Source organism: Colius striatus, chromosome 2, assembly GCF_028858725.1.
Source record: "Colius striatus isolate bColStr4 chromosome 2, bColStr4.1.hap1, whole genome shotgun sequence".
Taxonomy (NCBI): Eukaryota; Metazoa; Chordata; class Aves; order Coliiformes; family Coliidae; genus Colius; species Colius striatus.
Window position 1 is genome coordinate 72,256,180 of NC_084760.1, and position 27,351 is coordinate 72,283,530.

The following is a 27,351-nucleotide window of genomic DNA, read 5'->3' on the forward strand; positions in this document are numbered from 1 at the left end:
TCTGTGATGTAATGGAGGGTTATGACATCAACAGTTTACTACTATGTTTGCCAGCTTGAGATGCTAAGTTGGAGTCACTTCTTTTTTTGTTATGTAGTGCTTGTTATACCTTTCTTACAGCTGCATCTCATATGAATTCATGTGGGAATTTAAGATTTAAGGACCAAAACAAGGCTTGGACCAGGCTGTAACAAGAGCTCTCCCTCTGAACTTATCCTCTGTTAAAAAAAGGATGTCTGAAAAGAGAGATTGTGATATGGAGAGTTGCTCTGGACTTGAATTGCTGAATTTCAAGAATGCTTTGAAGCAGTTCCAGAAACTAACTGAAAAAACTGTAATCCAGAAGAGAAAGGAAAGATTAAGCTTGTCTATTAAAGATGATGGTAAGAGATACTCTTTCTGATGGAAAAGTATAATTTTTGTATGAAGAGATGTCATCTAAACAAGACTACAAAAAAGACCTCAAATTATTATTCAAACTGTGATATCTTGATTTTCACAGGAAATAGGCAGATTGCACAATGAGGGTGCTTTTCTTTTGTTAGGACTTCTGGTCAAGTTATAATGTCATGATGATTGCTTAGAAAGCATGATTGATGGAGTTGCCACATATACAAGTTAGCACAATGCAATGTTTCTAGTGATCTGTAAAAGGATAAATCAAATTAATTCTGGAAATCCAGTTGCTTAATTGTAAATAATGAGGGCAAAGTTTTACTTTTCTCAATGCAAGTGGCTATTGTTACATGAATGGATAATCTTAATCCCAGACACCATTCAGGTTCAAATCAACAAGCTAGAATCATGGTATGAAAGTAATGGGAGAAAAGGTGAGAATTCTTCACCTATTATTTTATCTGTCTGTTTCCTTTCATGCATTGTAAATCAGGTAGTTTTGAAAAGATTGAACTTTAAACCTGAACTTTTTCCTTTTTTTTTTTTCCCAAAATATGTTTGTGAATATAGTGTGAGGAGCTATAACTTGCATGCAATTGATACTGAAGGAGAAACAAAACAGGAGATAAGGGGGATAAGGAAGGAAGCTGTAGCTTGCTGGTTTAACTCTCTGGTTACTGTTCCTCCCATGCAGATGAGATAGACTATGACAAGTTCTATGCAACCACAAAGACACTTTTTGGTCCAGAAGTTAAGGATCATAATGTTAAGGCCTTTTTCAGAAAGATTAGCAACAACCTTGATGCAAGAACAGAATGGTGTGAGGTAAGGATTTCTAAAACTTTATAAAATATATGCAACTAATTAGAGTATTTAGCTGTTGGTTGTGTGTTGTTCATGAGTCCGTTGTTCATGGAGCTCCATGGTATAACAAGGCATTCTCATTTATCTTTGCTGCCATTCATTTTCTAAAAAAATAAAAATAAAAATAAAAATTTGGAAAACAGATATGCCTTTGAAGCTAGAAAATGAAATATATTGTTTTGGTTGACCTGGACAAAAACAAAATTGAAGAACTGGTTTAGAGTAACTTACAAGAAATGACATTTAATTTTAACAAGCTGAGAAAGAAAGAAAATCCATGTTTATTTTGATAGTGAGCAATTTAGAAACTTGCATGTTTCCATTTTTTCATTAAATTCAAGTTTCCAGGGAAGACGTTTGAAGATGGGAGGATAAAGTCTGTCTTTGGAATTTGTCTTGGGAAATTTGAGTGATGATATGTATTCTGGTAGGTGCCTTGAGAGCTGAAGAAGTGTGTAACATTGTAAAAATTTAACTCTTTCTAGCTTGTGTTACTCTGTGCCCTATGCTACTATGATTTTTGTTTAAGTAAGAAAAATCCTATGATCCTAGTACCAAAATCTGGAATGTGAAGCTTGAGCATCAGAAGATGAATATTCAGTGTAGGTGGAAATTGTGAATATGAACATAATCCCTAGAGACATCCCTAGCCTATCTTACTAGGGTAAGGACGGATTCTTTCAGGCCATCTTTTCAGGCCAAGTATGGAAGACCTTTTCTGAGTCCTGCTTCTCCCTCTTTTTCATGTGAGTAAACGGGTGAGTGTTTTGCAAATGACAGTGTTGTCTCTACAAGCTTTTTTCTGAGAGTTGTTGAGCTGGATTTTCTGCTGACTATCTCTGGATAATTTCAGGCATATAAATATAACACACAAAACAGTTTAACACATGTTGCTAATTCTATTTGATTCTTAAGAGCAAGGTTTTTTCATATCGTCCTCCTTACAAAATCAGTCCAGTGGTTTCAGCAAGCATGACTTTTTTATTATTCTAAATATGTATGATTTTTCTTATTCCATTCTTTTCAACTTTGTACTTATATAGACATGCTATTGGACATCTGATAAGAAAGGTTACTTAGAATGAATTAAATAGAGCCTGAGTAGGATGCATTTTTAATTTTAAGGCAACTTCTTTTTTTCTACCCCTATCCAATTGGTATATCAACTGAACTTGCAAATCAAAATTCATATTAAAACCTTAATTATGCTCTGCTAGTTTACATGAGTTAGAGAAATTGGCTTCTCTCCTCTCTCTGCCAAGCTCCTTGAGGCTATTATGAGGATATCCATGAGTATATGTTGAAGCATGACCTAACTAAATAAAAACATTTTCTCTACTTGTTTTGTGAAAGACCACTGAGTTGTCTACCAGAACTCCTTATCCTCAAACAAAATTTCATATGCTAGATTCCTGACAAGGTAGCAGGATCTGGAGCATGGAGTCTGAGTATGTCCAGGTCTTCTCATGAACTACTTCACTGATACACACTGGCCTCAGGCTTCTCTATAAAATGCAAATCTCATATGACTACAGTATGCAGTTTGTGCTCTGAGGATAAGTCTATCTTTAGTTAAACCATCAGAAATGCTTCCTCTCTTCCTTCTCTTTCCTTTCTTTTCTCTCTTTACCTCCTCTTCTTCCTCTTTCCCTTTTCACAGGGGTAATTCTGGCCTTTACTTTAAACATGAAACATTAGAAGTATGGTAGCATTTTAGTAGAGAATTTTTTAACCAGAGATTTCTGTATGTATTATTTGAGTCTGTAGATGGATGATATTCCTGTAATCTATTTTTATATCTCAAATACTGGTAAACAGCAAATCTTTGTAAAATCCATATAAGAATGAGGTAACTGAAACAGTAGATCTTGTTTACCCCTCTTAGCTTCTGTCTACACATAGCTTAAGGATTTCCTGTGCCAGAGTTGTAACTGTTCTTTATGTTTAGTATCCCTTGATGGGATACTAAAATTGTAAATTTCTTCTGGACCCACATAAAAAGGATACTTGCATAGCATCCATAGTTTTACATATTTTGTGGAAAAGAACCTTATGTGGTTTCTTTTTTTTTTTGGTAGGTCTTTTTTTGGCATATATTATAATTATGAATACTTTTTCTTGAAAAGTATCATTTAATAAGGTGTTTCCTATGGACAGTGTTTAAAGTAACTTTTCTATTAAAAGTACTGATTTTGCATTGTTAAAGCCAATCTGTATCAAGAGCATCCAACATCATATGTTACTACAAGATTTTGTGTTTGTTTTTCACCTGAAGACAGAGTTATACAGATGGGACATAACTCCCAGCACATGGTAAATTTCCACAGGTCTTTTTTAAGTCTTTTCTGGACTTAAAACTGTAAGGCAAAGTATTAACAAGTGGCATGAACTATAAATTCATTCACATATTTTCATTTTTTATTACACTGGAACTTCACATTATTATTTGAACCTTAAAGATAAACAGCATCTTGTTCTTTACATGTTATCAATTGCTATCAAGTAGTTCCTTAATACCATGCTCCAAATAGTGTGTTCAGTCCTTTCAATTTAATGAGGTTCCCTATAGGAACATTTCTGCTTAATACCTCTCTTAACATTGTTTTTACTTACAAGGTCACATTACTCAGAAATTTTGCTTATGTCACACATTAAAGATTTTCTTCAAGAAGGGCCTGGGGGAAATCTGTGAAATAGTTGTTGTATAGGACATCAAATGTCATGGACATGTTCGTATGCAACCTGATCTAGGTGAACCTGCTTCTGCAGGGCGGTTGGACTAGATGATCTCTAAAGGGCCCTTCCAACTCCTACCATTCTATGATTCTATGTAAATGCCTTCTAGTGAATTTGCTTGTTAAAGCCTACTTTAACAGATAGAGCTTTAGGCTGTATTTAATTCCTCTGTTATTAAATTCACCTTGTGAGAAGTAAATTTAAAATCTCTTATCTTTGCACATCTCTTACTTGCATATCTTCCTTCCTTCCTTCCTTCCTTCCTTCCTTCCTTCCTTCCTTCCTTCCTTCCTTCCTTCCTTCCTTCCTTCCTTCCTATCTCTTTCAACTTGAGGATACTTAAATATCCTGACTTTGTTGAGCGTTTATTTGAAACTCTCTAAAAATAGGGGAAAGTAAGACGTTTCTGGATTTGCTGGTACATGGTATAGAAGCTAAGATCTTGAAATGGCTAGCTGCCATCAGACATGAAGTACTGCATGATTACTGTACTAGTCAAATTCTTGTACTACCTAAAATTCTCTACCTCATTTCAAACTTGTTACTGCTTTTTGTATGGGACTGGGGAGAAGTGACATAATATCTTCTGTAGATGTGGCATGCAAGACACATATTCTATATAGAGTAAGATATGCCCTATGGGTATGAAGCAGTAACCAGGAAAGTACTTCTGAATTCATGGTGACTGTCAGACTGACAGCCTTTTGTTTCAGGAAGCAAAACTGCAGCAAATCATGTTCAGGCTTGTTAGTTCATAAGAGAAATTTACCGGAGTGAGTATTTTTTACTCCAAAACATTTCTTGAGTTTCCAGTGCAATCAGACTAATTACCTTGGTTACATAATCACACAAGCAAGCACAGTATGGGGTATAATAAAAGACATTAAGCCCATTTAGTTCCTTTATGAAATGTGTGTGGGATTTGCCTGGGATAAAATTCCCCAAAATCTTTTCTATGAGCATTCCTCAAATTTTACCAAGTGTGAGCTGACTGATGACAGTCTTTTAAAATGGCCTTTGTATTAACCTTTCTTGAAAACAGAAGAGTGTGATATTCAATGAATCTACAGCATCTCATAGCATGCATTTCACGTAGGAGATGGATATCAGTGTGACTATATTGAGTGCTGTAGGGAGTGAAATATAAATATTTGTTATTTCTTTGTTTCAAAATGGTTCAAGTAGTCCAGGAGAGTTACTAATGTCAGGGATGCAGCCAGTGTTTTTAATTCTTCTAAAAATGCCACAAAATTATAAATGTAGCTGTACTACATCTCTAAAGGCTCCTGCTGACTTTTTTACCTCATCACATTCAAAGATGTACACATTTTCATACAGGTTAGGATCATAAATGCTTTTGTTCCTCCACTTGTATCCTTAACTCCTTCTTTTCTTTTTTCTTTTTTTTTAATACTCTATTTTACTCTTGATCAGCCTGAATTTCACCTTTTTTTCTCATCTCCCTTAGTGTTTTCATTCCTTTTAAGTGAAACTTTTCAAAAAACGAAAAACAAACACATAAAAAAACCCACCAAGCCCTGAGTCAATTCTACTCCTTTACATGCTTGAAAATTGTACCGAAATGGTAATTTACCTTTTAAGACTGGAAAGTATTCTTTGTATGCTGGTTGAGACCAGATGTTGTGTGAGAGATGGTGAGACAGATGTGTCTCTTACCTGATACATTCCTTCTTATAATTAATGTTCATTAACCTACTAGTTGTATTTAATGAATCACATTTATAAACTGCAACTTGGACATATCATTAATAACCCTCTGTGAACAATGTAAGTAGCCGTGATCTTGCTACAGCTTCCTATTTGACAGTTATTTTTTAAAGTGTGTCATTGATAACAGTTACTTTCTGCAACACCTGAAATAGTCATCATGATTTCTGCTGTCTGTGCTCCAGTTTTCTAATAATTTTTTTCAAAAAAAGACTGGATTTCATCCCTATTCTTCCAAGTTCCTCTGCTGCATTTGGAACTGCTGAACATGCCCTCAGTCTTTACTGTTCCTTTCATATTTCTCTTTTATCGTCTCTTTCTCTCTCTCCTCCTGCCCTCGTTTTCCAGAACTCTGTTGCCGACCCTTTCTTTGTTCTTCTCTTCTTACTCTCAACAGATCCAGTTTTTTCAAGTTTACCTCTCCATATCTGGCCTCTCTTTAGCTTGACAAAATCTTCCAAATGTATTTCTGTGACCTAAAAGATATTGGCCTTGTCTGTGTGTTCCTATTATTTTATCTTCCTTATGTTTCTCTTTTTCAGCTTCCTCCATGTTCCAAGGTTTCCCAGGTTTCCAACAATCTCCACAACAGTATACCCAAATTTAAAGGACATTTTTAATTAAAAAAACACATTAAATTACTGTAAAATCTGATCTTTATTTAAATTAGGATCTGCCTTTAGTCTTTTACTGAATTCAAAATTTAAAAGATCTATCCAGAACAGTCTAACAGCTACCATTTATAAACGACTTAGGAAGTTGACCTCTACATCTCTTTGTAGATGCCACTTTGAAAGCTCTATTTTTTTAGTGGCAAACAAGTGAAATATGTGTAAGTTGCGTTTTGCTCCCTCTTCTATGCTCTGTTAGACTGTGTCGTGGGGCTTGCTTGTCTCCATGTTGAAGTCAGCAGAAGCTATTAATAGAGCTGTAAGGGATTTTTAAGATGCACTTTCTTTGGGCAGTGTTCTGCCTGCTGGGCAGAAGCAAAAGATCAGATGTGGTACCACCTCATGTCTACATGACAGGACACATCCAAGTGTCTCATTGAGAATTACACCTCTGTTGGCTTTAGGGCAGCCACTGTGTCTGGTATCCTGTTGGGATACCTGATATTAAGTCAGTCTACCATCAAAGAAAAGGTCCTCCCACCAAACCTTTAGTCCTCAGAAAGGTGAAATGCCTGTTCTCAACTGCCTGGAAAATAAGAGAGCAAAATGTCACAACTGTCCTCAATGAGAGTGAGAGGACTTATGGAAGTACAGGACAACTAGTCTTGCCTTAATTCTTGTTGAAGATGGTGAAGCAACTGATTATGGAAACCATTTTCAAAGTATATGTAGGACAAGAAGGTGATCAAGAGTAGTCAGCGTGGATTTACAAAGGGACAATGAAAAAAACTATAGAATCGTTACAGTTGGAAAACACCTTCAAGTTCATTCAGTCCAACCAGTCACCTCACACTGCCTAGCCCATCACTAAACCCTATCCCTCAGTACTTCATCTATGCATCTCTTGAATATCTTTAGGGATGGTAACTCCACCACCTCCCTGGACAGCCAATGCATAATAATCCTCTCAGTGAATAGGTTCCTCCTGATGTCCAATCTAAACCTCCTCTGGCATAACTTAAATCCATTTCCTTGTGTTTTAGTATTTGTTACTGGAGAGAAGAGACTGACACCCACCTTCATGTAGTTGTAGAGAGTGATCATGTCTCCTCTCAGCCTCCTCTTCTCTAGACTAAACATTCCTAGCTCCCTTCACCAGCTTTGTTGCTCATCTCTGGACATCCTCCAGCAGCTCCATGTCATTCTTGTAGTGAGGGACCCAGAACCAAACACAGTATTTGAGGTGTGGCTTCACCAGCACCAAGTACAAAGGGTCAATCACCTCCTTGGTCCTCCTGTTCCTGATACAAGCCAGGATGCCATTGGCCCTCTTGGCCAGATGGGCACACTGCTGGCTCATGTTCAGCTCCCGTTCAACTGGCTGTCAATTAACACTCGTGGGTTAATTAACACTCTTTTTCCACACTGAGCCATGGGGAACACCACTGGTGACCTCTTTGAACAGGGAAATTGAACTAAATAATCCCAAGAACTCCTTTTCAAACTTATGACTTTGTGGTTCTGTAACATTGCCTTTATATGTGTTATAGGTGGAAACCAGCTACAAGAATGTTAATTGATGATAGTAGAAAAAACATATGCTTGATTTTTGGGGGAAACACTCCATTATAATCTTCTAGCCACACTAATTCTTTCAGAACACTTCCGTTTACTACTAACCAATTGTGGGATTCAGATGGTACTTAAAACAGTGAGAATCAACTATGAAAATGCTATAACATGGAAAACAGTCTGTATGTATGAATTGCTAGTATTACTTCCTTTTGATTGAGGCAGGGTATTGTGAAGATTATGGTATTATGACTTTGCAGAAGAAACATACATCTGGAATTTAGGATCCTAAATCCCGTATCTTGTTTGGATGCAGGGTGGCGAGACAAGGTGATATTACAAGAAACTAGAAAAAAGAATGTGAAAGGCTATAATACAGAGATGATATATTGACTGATGATGTGTGATAGATAATAATTGCGTGCATGGTAAGGAGGGGGCTGTGAAGTGAAAGATGAAGAGTAATGTTTTGTAAGATTGAGGTTTTTTGCAAGATGTACATCTGAATCTCTCAAGAAAAATATGAGTTCTGTTGTATAACATGAAAAATATTGAACTAGTAAAATCCAAGTTTTGACTTGCATCCAAAGGGCCATTGCTTTTAGAACTTGCGAGAGAAAGTGAGTATATATATTATGTCCATAATATGAGAAAGGAGATTAAAAAATCTGTACAGATGAGTGGGTCTGAACACATTTCCTGAGAAAAAACTAACTTACTCTTGGGTACAGAGCTTGAGGTTTGAAGAACATTTCAAATGAAGTATTGTCACACCCTGGAACAGAAATGAGCTACTTACCTGAATATCTGGCATGGGGATCTCCATCATGATAAATACAAGCAGAACATTACCAGGGTTAGGGGGATGGCTGAAAAAGATTTTTTAAAAATGTACTCTATATTCAAATATTTTCATGCAAAAATATTTTTGGGAAGCTACATATTTTTATGGAAGAGCTCTTCTCTGTAGACTAAATCATTATGCTACTTTGAATATCTTTGAAAAGATTTTTGTCTGCCTTTTACTGTTTTTTCTTCTAGCTGAGCTAACACAAGTAGGTAAAAGGGGAAAAAGAAAATTGAAGATGGTTATTTGCAAACAATTATTGCAAGGTAATGCTGTACTAATAGCTTTATCAATTAGATATTTTTTAGTCTATGCCTATGCTAGTTTCTTTCAAAGCACTGAAGAAAGATGTTACCTGAGTAGCAGATCTCAGCAATCTAAAGTCATACTGACAGCTAATGATTACGGCAAAGAACACTGGGAAACTTATTCAAGAGATTAAATTATTAAAATGTGAGATAATTATTTGACTTTGTACTTATAAACTTGTATTCTAGAAGTAGATTTGTTATATATTGCTTGGTTGGTTCTATTTTGTTTTGTTTAGATTTTTGGCTGTTTCATAGGAGAAAATGATGCCATGTCTTCCCAGCTGAAAGAAGAAAACATGATTTTCCTTGTATCTGAGAAAGAGCAGATCACTCATGCAGGTGACTCTCCAAAGCTAATTTTTTTTAATGTCATCTGTTGCACACTTTATTGAAACTACAGTGATGTGATCGTAGGTCTTTGCTCATTGTGTACTGCTTCTTCATATATGTTCCAGAATATACAATTTTTAAATAAACTCTTTGCATCTGAAAAGTCCTCTGCTGCCTTGCCCAATTCTCCAGTTTCCTAATATTTTTTTAAGTTATGAGTTTATCTTCTTGGGCTATTTATTTTTGAAGATATTATTTGCCTTTCTGTGTTTTTTAAGTAATGTAGAATGAACCAGTATGCCCATAATGCATTAATGATATTAAAAAATGCAACAATATTATTTAAATCAAGCATAGAATTATCTATTATATAATATATTACTGCCCTGGAGTTGGTGCCAATATGCATTTCAGGAAGAGGAAATATTCTTGATATTATGGTCCTGTTTATTTAGATTTTCTGTGTCTGTAAGATGAAGAGTAATATTTTCTCATTGACAGTTGCCAAGAAACAAGATGTGATTACGGGTATAGTAAAGGTGCCCGATTTGGATTTCACAGTAACATCTTCTCAGAAAGGAGTGCTAACAATTTTTAACAAACAGGTAATTCCGACTCAAACTTTTTTATTATTCCATTAAGCAGTATATGTGGGAACTGAGTGAACTGTGATCTAGCATGCAAACTTACCCATCAAAAGAAGCCAGATATTTTTTTTAATTAAAGTTAACTTTTTTCTTCATTTTTTAAAATGCAGTAGGATTGTTATTTTCAATTAGAAACCCACTGAACAGTCCATGGAAGTTGATAGAAAGTAGAGATGATTCATAAAAGACATTATTAAAAGGAGTTAGTTTAATAGAAAATAACCTGCATTTCTTTCTAGAAAAAGCTTTCCTTAGAACAAAATATGCTATTGGACTTAACTTTTGCACATACAGTGGAAACCAGAGAATTTCATAGAAATAACTATTATCTACATCTACTAAGAATATCTAGAATGGACAGAAACATTTATCAGTTTTTTCCAAAGAAGAGTTATTCAGTACAGCAACATCTAGGAACTTGAGAGTCATGAGTTTTCTGACTGCATGACACCGCTTCACAGTTACTCCCCTTACCAGCAAACTTAAGGAGATCCATGCCACTTTAAGTACAAGTTCAGGCTGAAAAATTAGAATTTGCGAATGAGTCACCCAGAGTATTGTACTACAATTTAGAGGTGTGCACTTCCAGATGCTATGAGATACATCAGACAGCTATGCTTGTTGGCAGTTCACGTTTGCATGATTTTAAATCAACCAGTTTAATAATTTTTTTTCAAACAATATGTTAAAGCTTTCCAGGGATTTTAGGTAATTAATGCATAATGGTTATGACAGGAGTATGTAAAGCAAGAAAGGACTCCTGTGGATGATTAGACAGTGATAAAGCAGTGCTGCAGTTTTGGTAAATACTGAAATAATTTATTTGAAAACTGTTTCTCTCTCCTCCATAGCATTATACCTCTTATGTACCTATGAAAAATAATTCCACAAAGTGTACTGTTAAAAATAGTGTTTTTCCCCCCCCTCACCTCCCCATGAGATTTTCAGCTTGAATTGCTGCCTTCTCATAGGCTGGACTGATGTCACTCTGACATCAGTGACTGCTGTGTAGATGATTTTACACCCAGCTACATAACACAGTGAATTAGAGACCTCAAATCCCACTTACAAAACCGTGTCTTCTGAAAATAGCTAAGGCATTATGACGGTAGACATTTACTCATATGATTTCTGATCTCAATTGATCTGAACAAATGACTTTTGACTTCCTAAGAATTGCTCTGATATATCTTGATGCAAGCAAGAGAAATCTCTAGTTCATTAGCACTGCATTTATTTGAGTCCTGTTGCTAGAAGATGACTTCACATCGCAAAGGCAAATACAGAGTTGTCAAATTTGCATTATTCTTCTTCTCTCAAAGACTTAAAGAGATCTGGCCTTAAAATCTCAGCTAGTGAGTTGTTTTGTGTAGTTTGGCTTTGCAGTGTATTGGTGAGGCAATATGAAGACGCTTGTTCATGAACAGCATCACTCTTCATGAGCAGTGCATTGACAATTAGACAGAAAAGCTAGTTTTCGTACAATTGTTCCATTTTAAATTTATTAAACAGATGATGTTCACACAGCAGTCAGTGTGTTCCATGTACATGAATGAATAATATTTGGTCAGATACAGTTATTAAATCTAATATACAGATTTTAACTGTGCCGCTTCTGAGGCATTTGACTAGTGAGAAAAATACATGTAGAGGAAGAGACAGGGCCATATTCTATTCATTCAACCCCGTGTAAATTGATGTTCCATGAAACCAAGCTTTCCACAAGGTCGGCTTAGTATTATTCTCTTAGCTCTTTGGAAAGCAAATCTAACTTTAATCACAGAATCATATAATCATAGAATTGTAGGGGTTGGAAGGGACCACTAGAGAGAGTCCAACCCCCCTGCAGAAGCAGGGCCACCTAGATCAGGTTGCATAGGAACGTGTCCAGGCGGGTCTTGAAGACCTCCAAGGAAGGAGACTCCACAACCCCCCTGGGCAGCCTGTTCCACTGCTCTGCCACTCTCACGGTGAAATAGTTTTTTCTTATGTTTAAGTGGAACTTTTTGTGTTCCAGCTTCATCCCATTACCACTTGTCCTGTTACTATCTACTATAGAAAAGAGGGATGTCCCAACCTCCTGACACTCACCCTTTAGATATGTATAAATGTTAATATGATCATGTTAATAAGATCAATTTAATGGTTGTGTTATCTCCTTGGAGTCAGGTTAAATTTAGATGAGGAGTTTTTATTAGATATTGTTCTGGCACTAGTTGACATATCATTGAGGCCAACATTAGCTTGGTATGGCACATCCTACCTGCTGCAGGAGTTGAAGCTGTTCTAGGAACATTAGAAGGAACATTAGAAGCATGATTCCATCAGAAGAACATCTGATCTGTCCTCCACTGTAAAAAAATGGGTATTTTTTTTACTGATTTTTCTCCCTCCAACATCTCAATTCAGAAAAACAAGCCAATAAACAAAATATGAAACAACTATGAAAGAAATATATGTATCATCATATATAGGAGAACAAACAGTAAATAGCTTAAAGTTTGTTCTCAGAAGACCTTAACCACAAACTCTTTCTGTTGATTATTATTGTTCTGTTCTTCCTCTGTACAGGACACCTGATTGTGTTCAGACTTTTAATTTATTTGCTAACTTGTTAATATGACAACATATTTTTGTTTTTTGCAGATGAGGGTTCTGGCGACAACCAGTGTTGAAGTAAGTTCATTTTTCTCCTTTTGTTAAACAATTTTAATTAAAAATCAGCAGGTACTAAAGTGAAATAATTAGAAACTGAACATATATTCCTTTCAGTTAAAGAAACAATTTAATAACTTAATTTCTTTCCCCTGATAAAAAGAAACCTCACATAAATGCTGCTTTTTCTACCAAAGTGTCCTTTACCCATTACCTTTCCAGATTTTTTTTCTTCTAAGATCCAACACTTCAATTATTCGTGTAAAATTTAAATAAGAAAAATTACAGGTTTGTTAGTGAAAACCAGTTCTGTTTCTTGCTAGGTAGACTGGTTGACTACACAGTATATACTTTAAAAGCACATTTTTACCCTGGAGTATCATTGTAGATTTTAAGTAGTGAACTTCCTTTAGATGACCTGCAGATAAGAGAACTGCCATCAGTCTTAACAAAGAGACATGACCCCTTGCCTTCAAAGTCCATATAGGTATTTTGTGCCAGGGAGCAATACGTTTTGTTGATTATCTTTCACATATGGTAGATGTTCTAAAATGCAATAGAACTACTCCAGAGCACAGGCCCTACTACTCAAACACTGAAAACATTTCTAGGCCTGGGTTGCCTTTAATTTACTGCAACCTAATCTGATAAACTGCAAGAAACATTATTGGGACATATCAACTTTTGGACACTTTGACTAGAATCAGCTTAGAACTTCTCCTACAGCTGGTTACAGAAGTGGATTTTAGTAGTTTGTTCCTACTTTGCTTGTAGGAATAACTTCCCTAGTCCAAATATGCAAAGGTAAGATCAGAACAATGTTTGGTGCTTGCCTCTGGAGATGTCAAGGAGAAGCAGCTTGAAGAACCCAGAGCACCAGCTTGATGCTACATTGGCCAGCATGTGATTGCAGGGTCCTTTTCCCCTCTGAGCACCAAATAATACTGTTAGAATAATTCCTCAGTGGATGTGGAAGTCTTTCTGCTGTTGTCCGTAAGGCAATACTTGGCAGCCATGGCAGACTGTTGAAGGACACCTCTGAGATAAGAAGTACAAAACAAGGATATATTTAATGTAATGCTAACTGTCAATATTATGGTATAACACCATCATTGGTAGGATTGTGAGTCCAGACAAATCAAATATCAAACCTGTTAATTTTAGTATCTATCTATAACTCTGTTGAGTATCTGTGAGCACGCACTTCTGTTGAGCTCTGGACTGTGTGGCCTAGCCTGATCTGTTGTTACATGCCAGTCTCCCATCCTTTCCCAGCTGCGAGGTTTCCACTTTTTCAGCCTTCTGTAGGGAAAGGAAGGTTAGAAATGGTTTTAATTCCTCTTTGAGATGAGGGATAACTGGAGATACTGCTGCTGGGTTGGAATCCCTACTGCTAAGTATGGCAGTTTGTAGCATAGAGTGTTTTCTTTCAGGAGGGAAATCTTTGGCTTTCCAGGGATATTGAATTGACTAGGAAGCTGAAGGTTAGTGCAGAGAAAAAGAAACCCATGACCACAACCCTATGGAATGCCTCTGGGTTATGTCTGACAGATTTAATGGTATTTGGTGATGTCTTTTTACTTTTATTGTTGTTATATTAACTTTTTTGTTATCAGAGTTATGACATTTTCAGGTGGTCTAGTTAAAAATGGCCCTCTTCTTCATGTTCTGCCTTGTCTTAGAGAGTAGGTGATCTATCTAAAATTATTATTCTATATAATTCTATATCTTTACCCTAAATTGCAGTGAAATAAAATTCTGGTTTGTTTTTTTTTAAATAATAAATTCTGCTTTCCCAACAATTGAAATGTCTGATGCTATTAAATTTATTTACTTAGGGATTCTTTGAGAGATATGTCTCTAGAATTGAGTCAGAGTTTTTTCTATATTAAAGCATGCTTATTAAAACTGAATCTTTGTGTTTTAAAAGCTTTTATCTAAACACTTATTAAAAATCAAAGGTCAATTTTGAAAGATGTGTAAAACATCACTCACCATTTGCTTATTAGAGATCAAATGAACTGTACTAGTTGAAGACTGCAGCACTAAATGATTATACTGTACAACTATGAATAATACCTTATGATTAAAAAACACTACATTGCATGGATTAACAATTGTTAAGCTGACATGTCCCAAATATAGTAGTCAGCATAGAATCATCTTTGAATGATGATGGGAATACTGGTAGTGAACAACTCACTTCTCTTGGAGAATGGAAATGAAATGTTTGTTAAATATTGCATAGGAAAGTATACAAACCCAGTAGATAAGCCAGACTAGATGAAAAAGAAACTGTATTGTAGTGAAGATAGAGCCCTTGAGTGACAGGATGGAAAAAAAAAATGAAAAGATTGATATGATGCAGATGCCTGATTTGTCAAGTATGACTGTGCTAAGAAGACAAATTCTTACAGCTTTTGCTCTAGAGCTGGATCTGGGCAACATGTTTTGCTTATAGTCCCCAGCAGAATGTTCTCTTCTAATCAGTTGCTTTTCAGTGTATCAAATGAATTACTAATTTGTTCAGTGCTGTCTTCAACACTTTCATACAATTAGTTTCTAAGTAGTCTTAAGCCACACTAGTAGCCTATTTTAGTCAAGAACTTTCATTTTGGCTCTTAAGGGTAGAGAAGCATACTCTGCTGCATACATAGCCTGTTTATTCCAGATGCTTAGGTTCTTGAACACGAATTGGCATTGAATGCATGCTAACTAACTTCAACAATCTCTGTTAGGTTCTGAACTTCTCAGTGGATGTTTTCTAGAGCGCACTATGCAGAAAGTGAAACTTGGTTATTATAGTGGTCTTTCCAGGCCTTAATATCCACTGGTCTTTGGTGTAGTTTATGTAGTTTTGCTGTAATTATTAAAGACAAAAGTAGTACCTTCTGTCTTAGGGTGAGAGTGATTCATTTATATAAATGAAAACAATTCTATTGCTGCCTGTGCCAGGAAACTTTGGTTTCTCTGTGCTGAATCTTTCCCTGACTGACAACTCCTACAAAACTGGTGCAATAAACACACTTTTTTCTACTTTGCTGTTATACTATCAAATATGACTGTAACTATAAATAACAAAAAAGGAAAGAAGAAGGTAAATCTGGCATACATTTTACTATTTCTTGTTTTCATCTGGCATATACAATTTGCATGTCGTGTGTCGAAACTTGATTTTTTCAGACATATTTTTAGACTGCCAATCACTAATTAGAAATATTTATGTTTTATAGAGAGGACAACCTTACAAGAGAAATTCTGTATTGGGCAACATTTTCCTGGGGAGTGTTCATCGCTTCTCTACCTATGTGTTTACTGCTTTTACTCAAAGTTCATTGTAGTTCAGATGCTTTAAGGAAAATTTGAATGTGTATAACAAATAGTTTTATTTGGATGTGTATTAGACGTAATGTATGTAGCCTTTGTACAGATATTGTAAACAATTTTTCACATGAACACTTACTCTTTTTCATTCTTCAAAACACAAATGGGTTTAATACTTCTTAAGCTGCAATTTCTGACAGTTTTTCTTTCCTGTTTAGTGAAATAGTATCTACAATACAATAGCTTGGATGCTTCACTGTGAAAGAAAGATCAAGCTGAATTATACTTGACTGGTTTTTAAATGTTTAGTTAACTGCAAGCAGACCTTTCTCTCAATGAATTAGAGGATAGAGCTGTTCCTATTTGGAGAAAAAAACAAAGGAGAAGGCAGCTATTATTCCAATATTTGTTTCCCTTGTACTGCTATTTCTTTAGGTGATTAATCCTGTGAAAGAATGATGTTCCCTAAAAACATGGTAAGCATTAAGCTGCTTTTACATAGCAATGCATGGGGATGTGTTTGTTGTTCCATTTGCCTAGGGACTAACTGTTGCAAAGTTCTCCTTTGACAGTCTGATTTCTAGTCACAGAAACTGAGAGAGAGAGAAGCTGAAGCTCGTGCTTATGTACTGTTTGGTGGCTCAGCATCCTTAGCTACATGGGCAGAATAGCGACTGAGAAACTGATACCTAGAATTGCCCAATAAAATTAGAACCAAAGTTATTTTGTAAATTTCTGGGAAGCAGAGACTATTCATGCTCTGTAAAGTGTAAGTATATGGACTAACTTAGACTCCAGTTGTCATGGTTTGACATGACAGCCTTTTCTGGTAAGGGGGAAGGACTGTAAAGATGGCTTCTGTAAGAAGTTGCTCACAACTCTCCCCAGCTCTGAGCTAGACCCACTTCTGGGGCTGAGCCAATTAGACACCTCCACAATCACTTTTTAAGAAGCCAGAAAGGAGGTTTCTTCCTCCATCTTCCCCCATCTTTTTTCCTTCTTCTGCCCCTTTTTTTTCTTCTGGCTGGTGGTGGTGCAAGGAGTAGGAACAGTGAGAGAAACAACCATGCAGACTCCAAGGTCAGTGATGAAAGAGAGGAGGAGGTGTGCTGGAGCAGAGACTCCCCTGCATTCTACAGAGAGAACTGGTGAAGCCAAGATTTATTTTCATTTCTTTAAAGACCCTGCATTGGCGGTAGAGACTCATTTTGATAATGACCCCATATTAGGGACAGCGATTCACTTCATTAAAGGCCCCGAGCCAGGGACAGTGACTATGGCTGGAGGAGGCTGTGTCCTGTGGGGGGAACCCAACCACTTCACTGCAGACCCCGGGCCAGGGGCAGTGATTTTCTTCTTTAAAACTATGGCCAGAAGAGGCCGTGTCCGGAAGGAGGGACCCTGTATCACTATGGCCAGAGCAGGCCATGTCCCAAGGAAGGGAACCGATATCCACAGCTGTAACTGTGGGGAGGAACCCACGACAAAGCAGCTCATTAAACTTATGCCCAGAAGAGGCCTTGTCCCGAGAGAGGGACCCTGTAACTGCAGAAACTGCAACCGCGGTGAAGAATCCATGCCAGAGATATTCACCAGGGACTGCATCCCGTGTGAGGGACCCTGTATCGGCAGAAGCCACAGCTGTTGGGAACAACCCACTCCAGAGAAGTTCATTAAGGACTGTGTCCTGGGGGAGGAACCTCGTGTTGGAGCAGGGGAAGAATGCCGGGAGTTGTCTTCATCTGAGAAGACAGAAGCGGCAGAGCCCATCTGTGAGAGACTGACCACATCCCCCACTCCCTGCCCCCCTGAGCCGTTGAGGGGGGAGGAGGTAGAGATATCGGGAGCAGTGAGCTGGGCCCGGGAAGAAAGGAGGGATGGGGGAGGGAGATCTTAAAGTGCTGACTGTAATTTTCTCATCATCCTAAACCCTTTTTGCTTTCTATTCCATTTTTGCTTTTCTATTCCATTCTGTTTCTTGTAGAATAAACTTTCCTACTTTCCTCTCTGAGTACTCGAGTCTGTTTTGCCCAGAACCATAATTGGCAGTGAGTCCTCCCTGCCCTTATCTCAATCCACAACAACCTTGCTTATCTTTTTACTCCCATTTCGCTGGGGCTTCTGCCATCCTAATGAGGGTGGGGGTGAATGGGGGCACTGAGCGAGAGACTGTCATGGTGCTGCTGTGCTACCTCAGCCAAACCACAACACCAATGTAATTAAGAAGCTAACTAAACTTTTTAAAGTTTAGTTACTTAGTTGTGGAAAGTTAAATGTTTCTCATTTTTCCTGGGTGTGAATGGTTGAATGTCATTTCTCTGTGCACATGAAAATCTAAAATAAATTCATTGTGACTATATCAGATTTTCAAAAGAGCAAAGTATCCCTGGCACCTGTTTCTGTCATCAGTGAGAGAGAGTCTAGCTTTCTCTTTTCAGTTATTCTGACCTATGGAAAGGGCTCTGATCTCAGCTGGAAGAAAAACTTAAAAGTCTCAGTGCCAGATACCAGTACCTAGTAAATATTCAGTGATTTTTTAACTGCAGGTAGACATGGGGTAAGAAGAAAAAGACAACACTTCACAGAATGTCATAGGTGACCTGTAACTCCTTTAGAAGAAAGCTGCTGGATAGACTTTGATAGCAGGCCTTGAGGCAGAGGTTAAATGAAAATAGAATATCCCCTGCCAGGCTAAATGACAACAGATGTTTTCACTGTCATACGTTCTTGTAGTCAAATTTGACCTTCAGTATGGGAAAAAATAGTAGCCTTGAGCTAACATGCCTAAAAGCCATTTAAGTATGATGATTGAGTTGACAAGCTAACATCTAGACTTTCCCTTGAGTTGCCAAGATAACATCTAGACTTTCCCACTCATTCTTCCTTAACTGCTATCAGACATCTGAGTTTCTTCTGTCTTCCAAGGTTATCCACACAGGTTAACTGAGTTATTTCTCTCAAATAGGTGAGAAATACTTTGTGTTCAACTGGGATAAAGCTGCTCTCAAACCACATACTGACTGTTACCAGGATGGCATATATAGGGGCATTGGATCTGTAAATAAGGACTAGTCATGCCTTCTCAGATCACTGTCCTGTAATGTGATTTGTTTGATTGTTTCAAAGTAATAACAGAGATTCTTGGTTGTATTTCTAAGCAAGTAAATGAAATATAGTTTTTGGTATCAATATTTGAGGTCCTTTTGTTAGAGCTTGCTTTACTGCCTACAACACCAAAAAAAACGAAAGTGAAGGGACATCTGACCCTTAGACTTTCTCTGTAAGCAGTCTAGTGCAAAGATTTTCTTCACTGCTTGTTTTTTATCTTCTTTTTGCCTCTGTACCGTTGCACTGTGTGTGATAGCCTGCAAAAGCTTTCCAAGTTGTAGTTCTGTTACTTTGACTACATTATCACAGGCCAGCACTACAAAATAATAGCTTAGTTACAAATCTAGAATCAGCTTTTCCGCATCACTTAGTCACTGTAAATCTGCAATAGAGATATTAACATCACTCTATTAGGATTTTGGACCCTTTACAGCAAAATCAATATTGTGTACAGCAGTGGAAGTAAAAGCAGGAGTATCAGGAGCTGATTTCAGTTCACAGTAGGTTAAGTATTATGCTTTTTGCTTCCTAACACACTTTGTGGATCTAAACTGTTACCTTTAGCCACATAGTTCCCTGTTTTAGTTATCAAGTCTTCCAATGGAATTAGTGTTTTGGAGGATGCAGGTAGCTATAGCTTGCTTAAAGGACTGCAATAACAGTGTTGTTTAAATCTGTGTCAAACATTTCTTTTATCACTTTAGAAGAGAAAGTAAGATGATTCTGTCAATGTTATTTTATAGATATTCTGAGTTATTTTAAAGTAATGGATAATTGTGCCATTGCAGATGTAGCAAAAGGAGCATATTCCTTTTTAATCTCACTTTCATTTAGGAGGGTCTATTGCAAATCTGCTGGGGAAGAAAAGCTTTTCTACACAAAAGTTAGATAAGCAGAGATGTCCTTTATTTGATGCACCAGGGACATAGGATCATTACCAAAGAATGTCCAACAAAGCATCAAAATTAACAGATAATTATACTCATATATGTACTGTGTCCTCTTATGTGCAACATATGTATATCTGAGGTGAGTAGCTGGTAAAAAAGGTTGCGCCTGATGCCTCTGTAACTTCATTTATTACCTATTCCTGCTTAGAACTCAGTTCTGTTTACTGGGGCTAGATGTAGCATCTGCCAGAACAGAGTATATAGAATTTATGTGGAGATGGTTTAAAATATTTACTTAAATGTCAGAGAAGTTTACAAATTTACAGAGAAAATGCTTATTTAGCTGCCCTTTTTATTTTCACCAGGATACTACTTGGATCACTGGATGTGATTTCCTGCCTTACCTGAAATGTGTCGTGGCTGTAACTGAAAGGACAGTCATCATATGGGACTATAAATCAAAAGGGAGTCAGGTATTGTGTTGGATCAGGCAGATGTTGAAGAAGCCTGAAAAAGATTAGTCTTTGTTTTCAATATATATTCTCATTATTTTTTTTTCTTGTGAGATGAAGGTATTACATTTTGTATTTGTAGTAACACAGTGAAACAGCGGAATTTATACTAAAGACAGAATACTCTTTCCACATCAAATGGGATTATTAGTATGTCTTAAAAACTTAGAAGAAAGTGGAAAAAAATTGCACTATATTACAATTTTCTTTGTCTGTCTATTGCATATCTGTGAAGATGTATATATATAATGTATATGCACGTGCATTTGTATATCTCAGAATCTATTAAGAATCAGGGGACAAGTTTTCCATGGAATTTAATGTAGAATCCTGTGATGTAACTTCCTGATTTAGAGAAAGTGTTTCTTCATATCCTACATTTTTTTCAGGACATCTATCCTGATCTTGACAGAGTATGCCGAAACTGTTAAAAGTTTTCTAGAATGCCTTATGACAAAATACAACTTTTGCAAGGATTTCTGACCCATACCTTAGCTTTTTCCTCCTGTTCCTGGGACTTCTCATTAATTCTGAGTTGTCTGAGAAGATGAGAACAACATAAAAAAAAAATAGTAAATATTTTTAAGGAATGATAAAGTCTTCAGATTATGGTGTTTTTTTTGTTGTTCTCAATATTAGAAGACTGCTCCTCAGACTCAATATGCTCAATGGAAATCTTTCTGTCAATCCATTTGGACTCCTGGGAAGGAAGGCTCAAAAATTTATTCTCCACTCATGATCCTCCATATTTCCTCCAGTTATTAGAACAGAGAGAATTTTAAGTGCCCTGTGGCTGCATAGGAACCATTCTCTTTTGAGACCATAGAAAGAATATATAGGCAATTCTGTATCTCTGTTATGTCTCTTTAGTGTTTCTGTGCTACATGGGTAACATTGTAGCAGTTAATTCCTATGGCAATAGATGCCAGTTTACATTGGCAAGGATGTTTTAATCAAATAACAGATGGGGGGAGGGGTCAAGGAGCAGAATCAATAAAGAGTGTAATGCAGATGACCCAAAATCCTATTCCCAGGCATTCTTAGTCTATCAAAGTGCCACAGTGGCTTACAGCTGTATCTGTTCTCACTATCTCAATTCCTGAAAATTGAAACACCTGCCCATGTAAGTACACTTGGTACTCACAGACCGTATTAATAATTAGGACTCTGATATAATTTCTGCCTGTGTGTTACTGCTACATTTTTTTCATTTGAATAATTCTTTAATTTGGCAATTTCCCTTTTTCTTCTGGACAGCATTTAATTTTTGAACAGGAAAATATACCACCCAACTTAACATGGTTAGAGTATCCCTAAAATTTGTAATTAATATTTCTTCACTGAAAGGAAAAAGACTACCTATGAAATAAAGCCTCACTGAAATCCTTAAAGTTGACATTTAACTTTACTTGCTGATCATCTTCTATGAGTTTCTAATGCCTGATAAGTAGATAAGCATGATATGTTCAGTCAACTTAAGGGCTCGTGTGAGTTATCTAATAAACTATCTGCCCTATTTCACAGAATAATTACTTTGTCGTCAAACCAATGGAAAATTGTTTGCTCTGTGTTTGCACGGTGACTATGTCAGATCACCTGGCTATGGATAATATCCTAATGGGAGATGACAAGGGTTATGTTCACCTACTTAATGTGACCAGTGACCACTTTAGATTGAAACAACATAAAGGCAAAAAAAAATCAAAACTTCAGGTCTTGGACTCCAAAACTTTTAACATGTAAGTTGTTTATGATAGCATCTATCAGTCTGGCTTTTTAATTTATTTATTTGGCTTTTCTCTGTCAGGATTAAGATTTTTACATAGATAACCCCACCTGACAAAGAAAATAGGCAGAGTTTTGTTGTGCCTGGTTAGAAAGAAGCATAGTGAAGTGCATGATTCAACCCTAACTCTAGCTCAGTTTGCTTTTGAGCTGGAAAAGTGGTTCTGCATCTGCCCTGAATATTAAATGTTGTGTATAATCACACTGACAAAATCCACCTACTGGCATGTCATGGTAGATGCTAGCATATCCTAACAACGTCTCAATTTATATCCCTAGTGTTAAACGCAAGCTACATGATGACTGGGTTGTGAAAGTTAAGTATATTTCTGACCTAAATTGTTTTGGATCCTGCTCCTCAGACAGCATTCACTCATTTGTTTTGGATAACATAAAGCGACTAGAGGACAACTTGTAAGTATATGACAACTTGTGAAGAAATAGACCTTTAAGTGCTTTAGAACTCTGCATGAAATCAGTGCCTTACAAGATGCTATCCTGCTGTATTGAAGCTATCTTTTCTATAAGCATTTTTAATGCAAACAAAAATACAACTACTTATATACTTAAACATTTTTGTTTGTTAGCTTTTGATGTAGAACTGTCCATTTACGTTCACTGCTTATAACTCTTAAAAATAAATTATGTTGGCAGTGTTATCTGCTCCAATGTCTTCTAAAATGGCAAATTTTAGTTAGAAAATTGTTTTGTTACATAGATACCATGTATCCATTTGTTTAACATTTATATCCAAACAAAAATCTGTTTAATTAAGTTTCATTTACAGTTTCCATTTCACAAGTTTTGATTACATGGGCTTAAAACAAGAAAGTAATCTATTCTGAGGCCTATGAAATGGATTTACTATGCTGCAGGAAAGATGCTGTGGGCTTCTTGTTTGTGCCATATCCTTACTCATATGGTCTGTTGGTACTATAGCTGATTCCAAGGCTTATTAGTCTGTGATTTTAGAAGAATTTATAATCTAATTAAATAACACAAACACAGTTTAATGTAAAAAAGGAACTACAAATAACATACAGACAAAATTTTTCATTAAACTATCTCAAAGCATTATAAACTAGATCAGATCACAGTTCCTCTATGAGGTATACAGAGAGATTGATTTTTAAGGCAACAATTATGAGAATCTGTTTTATCTCTTGTATAACATAGGCCATAAATGTTCACCTAGTAATTCTAGGAAAACCGAGTAAAACTTTAGGTTTTATGAGTATTGCATGACTGTTGTGGATGGGGAAAGTGAAATATGAAGTAATTATAGCTTGTGAAAAGTCACATACTGAATGAGAATGAAAGATAGCAGTCCTGTTCAATTTTGTTGAGAGTTTTGAAAAAATGGAATTAATTGGAGGAGAAAGAAAATAAAGACAACAGAGCCAAAAGTATAGTCGAAAGAGTACATGTTACCACCATGTACTGTTCATAATACAGAAGATTAACTGCAAATACCTTAGTTATTCTTTTACATTTAACACTGACTATAATTGTGTCTCAAATTACATTAAATACATTTCTCTAGGGAGTTTCATGCAGCAGATGAGTGAAATTGTATTTAGATAACTAAAAAATTACACAGCTGTTAAAATTAGTAGTGCTAAAAATAGCTATGGATCAAATCTTTTCAAAATGCCCATTCCATGAATAATTATGATTGAAATATATGATTTACTAATGCTAAAAAAAAAATAATTTTCCCCAATCAGCTTTGCAGCAAGCAGTTTTCATTGTGCTTGAAGAGGAATGCATTGTATCATGTCTCCTATGTAACTGTTTAGTTTCGTCGGGGATAATGGCTGATGAACACTTGTAATTTTTTCTTGTGTCTAAAAAAGTGTCTAAAGAAAGGGGAAATGTGTCTGGGATTACAAGGTGCTTCTTTTGCAAGGCCATGACTTGGGTAGGACCTCACACTGCCAGAGCCCCTTATTCACACTAACATTGAGAGAGTATCAGGACTGTTCATTAAAGAGTCAATAGTTCTATAGAAGTATTAAGTTTAAGAATGAAAGGAAAAAGATGACAAATCCTGAGGAAGTCTGTTAATCACACATTTGAATCAATGAATCACTGTTTTGTACCTTAAGAGAATTAAGACTCCTCTGTTAGAGCTCTGGAAAGAAAGTTTTGCTCCCTCTGATAATGAGTGATCAGCTTTTTATTTATACTTGCCTAGAAAGAGCAAGCTCTTTCATTAGTCCTCTAAGTTTCCAGAATCTTTTGCCAAATTTACTGTCATCATCAGTTATGGTTTCTAGATAAATGAACCACCTAGTTTTCTGGATTTCAAAGAAAAAGTTTAAATGTATACTCATTTAATTCTGTACAGCTTATTTACACTGAGAGTCAATTTCCTAGGACAGGCAGGTGTTAGCCATGTTTTTACTGAATCCCAAAACCAACAAAATATTCACTTATTAGTAGCAATGTAGGAAACATAGAGAAACAAGCAGAAGTTGCTCAAAGGATGAATTTGGAAAGGACACTGAGTCAGTCTCAGTCTGAGTTGGCTGTTTGAATTCCTTTGCTTTAGCAGTAAATACATCAGAATAATTCAATTGAGCATTAGAAACTTGTGGTCTCTTCAAGTTTTCATCCAACACAAAATAGATAAAACAGAGATTATGCATTATGTGATAAATCTATCACATGTAAGCAGCATAAGAATAACTGCACTTATTTTATGCAAAATAGAGGCCACAATAGACCTCCATGTCCAAGACAGGCAAAGGCAGTTGATTTTATACTTTTTGTCAATGATGCAGATATGTATGAAGGCTTACTTTGGCAACGGTCACTCTTTTAGGTTTTTATTTGGAGTATAAATGATAAAGGATTCAGATGGTTAAATCAGATGTATTACTTTAATGGAAAGTGCACCCTGTTTCTGTTTTATTGATGCTGGTAGCATTGTAAGTCTATATGACTGTACACCATTGTTATAAATCAATTTGCTTTTAACAAAAAGACTGTACTTATGCAAACAGTTATTCTATATACTACAGAAAGGGAAAGTGGAATGACTGTAGACTGTATTTTCCTAATGTTTCTTACCAGTTTAACTGTTTTATTAATGATTACAGACCTGTAAAGGAATTTTCTATTCCTAGAGGAGTCAATGCCTTCACATATTGTGGAAAAGCAAAAGTAATTGTCACTGGAGGTAAGTATTGGTGTTTTTTTCAAGAGATTGTTATGTTGTGATATTTGTTTTCCTCCCACAATTAAATATGATCAAACAAAGCTGAGGTAGTCTCTTAAGAATTTAAAGAATTGCTTCGGTCTCAAATAATATGAAACAGAGGTCTTGCTTTTAATTGCTGGGAGCTTCACTCTGAAAAGTTATACTTCCTAAGAGGAATCTATCAAGATCTTAGTCTGGAATCAAGTATCATGCTATTTATATAATAAAATAAGAGAAGCAGTATGTTGAACAAGACAATTTTCCAAGTCAGTGGTGATTGTCTTGGCCAAGTTGTACACACTGCTCCTTGCAGTATCACTGGGGCTCCCATCCCTTCCCATTAATCTTTAGCTACCCTTTCCTGTCTTATGCAATCACATTGGTTCATGCTTTCCATTGCTCTTCCCTCTGATCACATTTTGCCAAAGCTTTACTGTTTGTCCATTCTCCCAAAGCAGACTACAGAAATAGCACTCTTACATCCATTTCTTCTGTGTTACACAGTAATTTTATGAGCTTTTATTGCAGTGGTTGTATTTTGTGCTGCAGAAATGTGGCTGGAGTATGGCAGCAGCTTTGTTTCTGTATTCTCTCTGACAGGGTGGTGCCCTGGAATAACATTGATGCTGCCTATATCCAAGTCTTCAGTATGAGAGTCTTGCTTAAAACTTTGATAAAAATTGCAATAGCAAACACAGCAATTCTTATGTCAATAATTAACAAGAAGAAAAAAATGGCCAGGGCCCTGCTTTCCAGCCTTGTTTATATGCCATGCAGTAAAATAAATTTGGAAAAAGAAAAAAGACCTAGACATGGGAAATAATTGAAATTGAATCCTAGCAGTTTACCAAAGAGAAAACTGTGACAGATACCAAAATAACTATCAGACAGTTGTGTTGATTTTCTAGAAAAAAGATGTAAAGGGAAAGCAATAAGACTATAGAAGAGTTATTAGTGAAAATTCTGAAGTTCAGCCTTGGAAGAGATCTTATTTACATTGATTACCCTGTCACAAAATGTAGTCTGGACAGATTTACTGATGACATAAAGTAGGGAGGCCCTATAAAACAAAATGTGGTTAGTATTTCCTACAGATAGAACTGGAGAATTTTACTGTAGTAATAAAACCAGAGTGAAATGTTTGAATAGGACACAAGGTCAGTTATAGAGGAGCTAGCAAAAGTTTCTGTTACACACTGAGAATTCTTGTTACAGAAATAGCAGGAGAAGAGAAAAATCTAGATAAACTTCCTAAGAAAATAAGAATAGCTATGGTAAGCCTGACCAAACAGCTGCCTAACCCACTACTGCCTCATTGACAGTGACCAACAATAAAAACTTAGAGCAGAGCATAGGAATAAGGGCAATCATGAAGTAATGTGCAATCATGCAGTAGGTACTTGTGTTAGTTGAGCTCTCTGTTCTGCAAGCAACAAAGCATTAACTTCTCTGAATTTGACACCCTGAATTTGACACTAGTAAAACCTCTTTTAATAGAATACACTATATGGTTGATATGAGCTGTATTTATGAAAGATTAGTTGAATATGAAAAAAGAGTGTGGGAAACCTTTCACATAGACATTATACCTGTTACACAGTGACTAAAGTGTATTTTCTATAACGTAGAAAAATTACAATTAACAAGGAACGGCATTGCTATCTAGAAAAATATCAGAATAACAAATACTAGAGAAAAAAATAGAGCAGTGGTGTTCTAGAAAAGTGTTCTCAATAGTGGCAGTTGCAGAAAGAAATATCATCCTTATTTTAAAATGAAGCTTGAAATTTTTGAAAAGGATAGATTTACATATGTATCTGTGATTGCTGG

General features: G+C 36.2%; 1 protein-coding gene across 1 annotated transcript in view; it reads left to right on the forward strand.

Moving 5' to 3' along the window:
- Positions 1-232: 232 nt before the first annotated feature.
- Positions 233-27,351, forward strand: part of WDR64 (WD repeat domain 64) — a 72,861-nt gene continuing 45,742 nt past the window's right edge. Inside the window, exons 1-9 of the mRNA XM_061989624.1 lie at positions 233-383; positions 1,091-1,221; positions 9,302-9,404; positions 9,897-10,000; positions 12,689-12,718; positions 20,385-20,492; positions 22,056-22,270; positions 22,596-22,730; positions 25,421-25,500. Coding sequence (XP_061845608.1) covers positions 233-383; positions 1,091-1,221; positions 9,302-9,404; positions 9,897-10,000; positions 12,689-12,718; positions 20,385-20,492; positions 22,056-22,270; positions 22,596-22,730; positions 25,421-25,500 — 1,057 coding nt within the window. The remainder of the gene's footprint in view (positions 384-1,090; positions 1,222-9,301; positions 9,405-9,896; positions 10,001-12,688; positions 12,719-20,384; positions 20,493-22,055; positions 22,271-22,595; positions 22,731-25,420; positions 25,501-27,351) is intronic.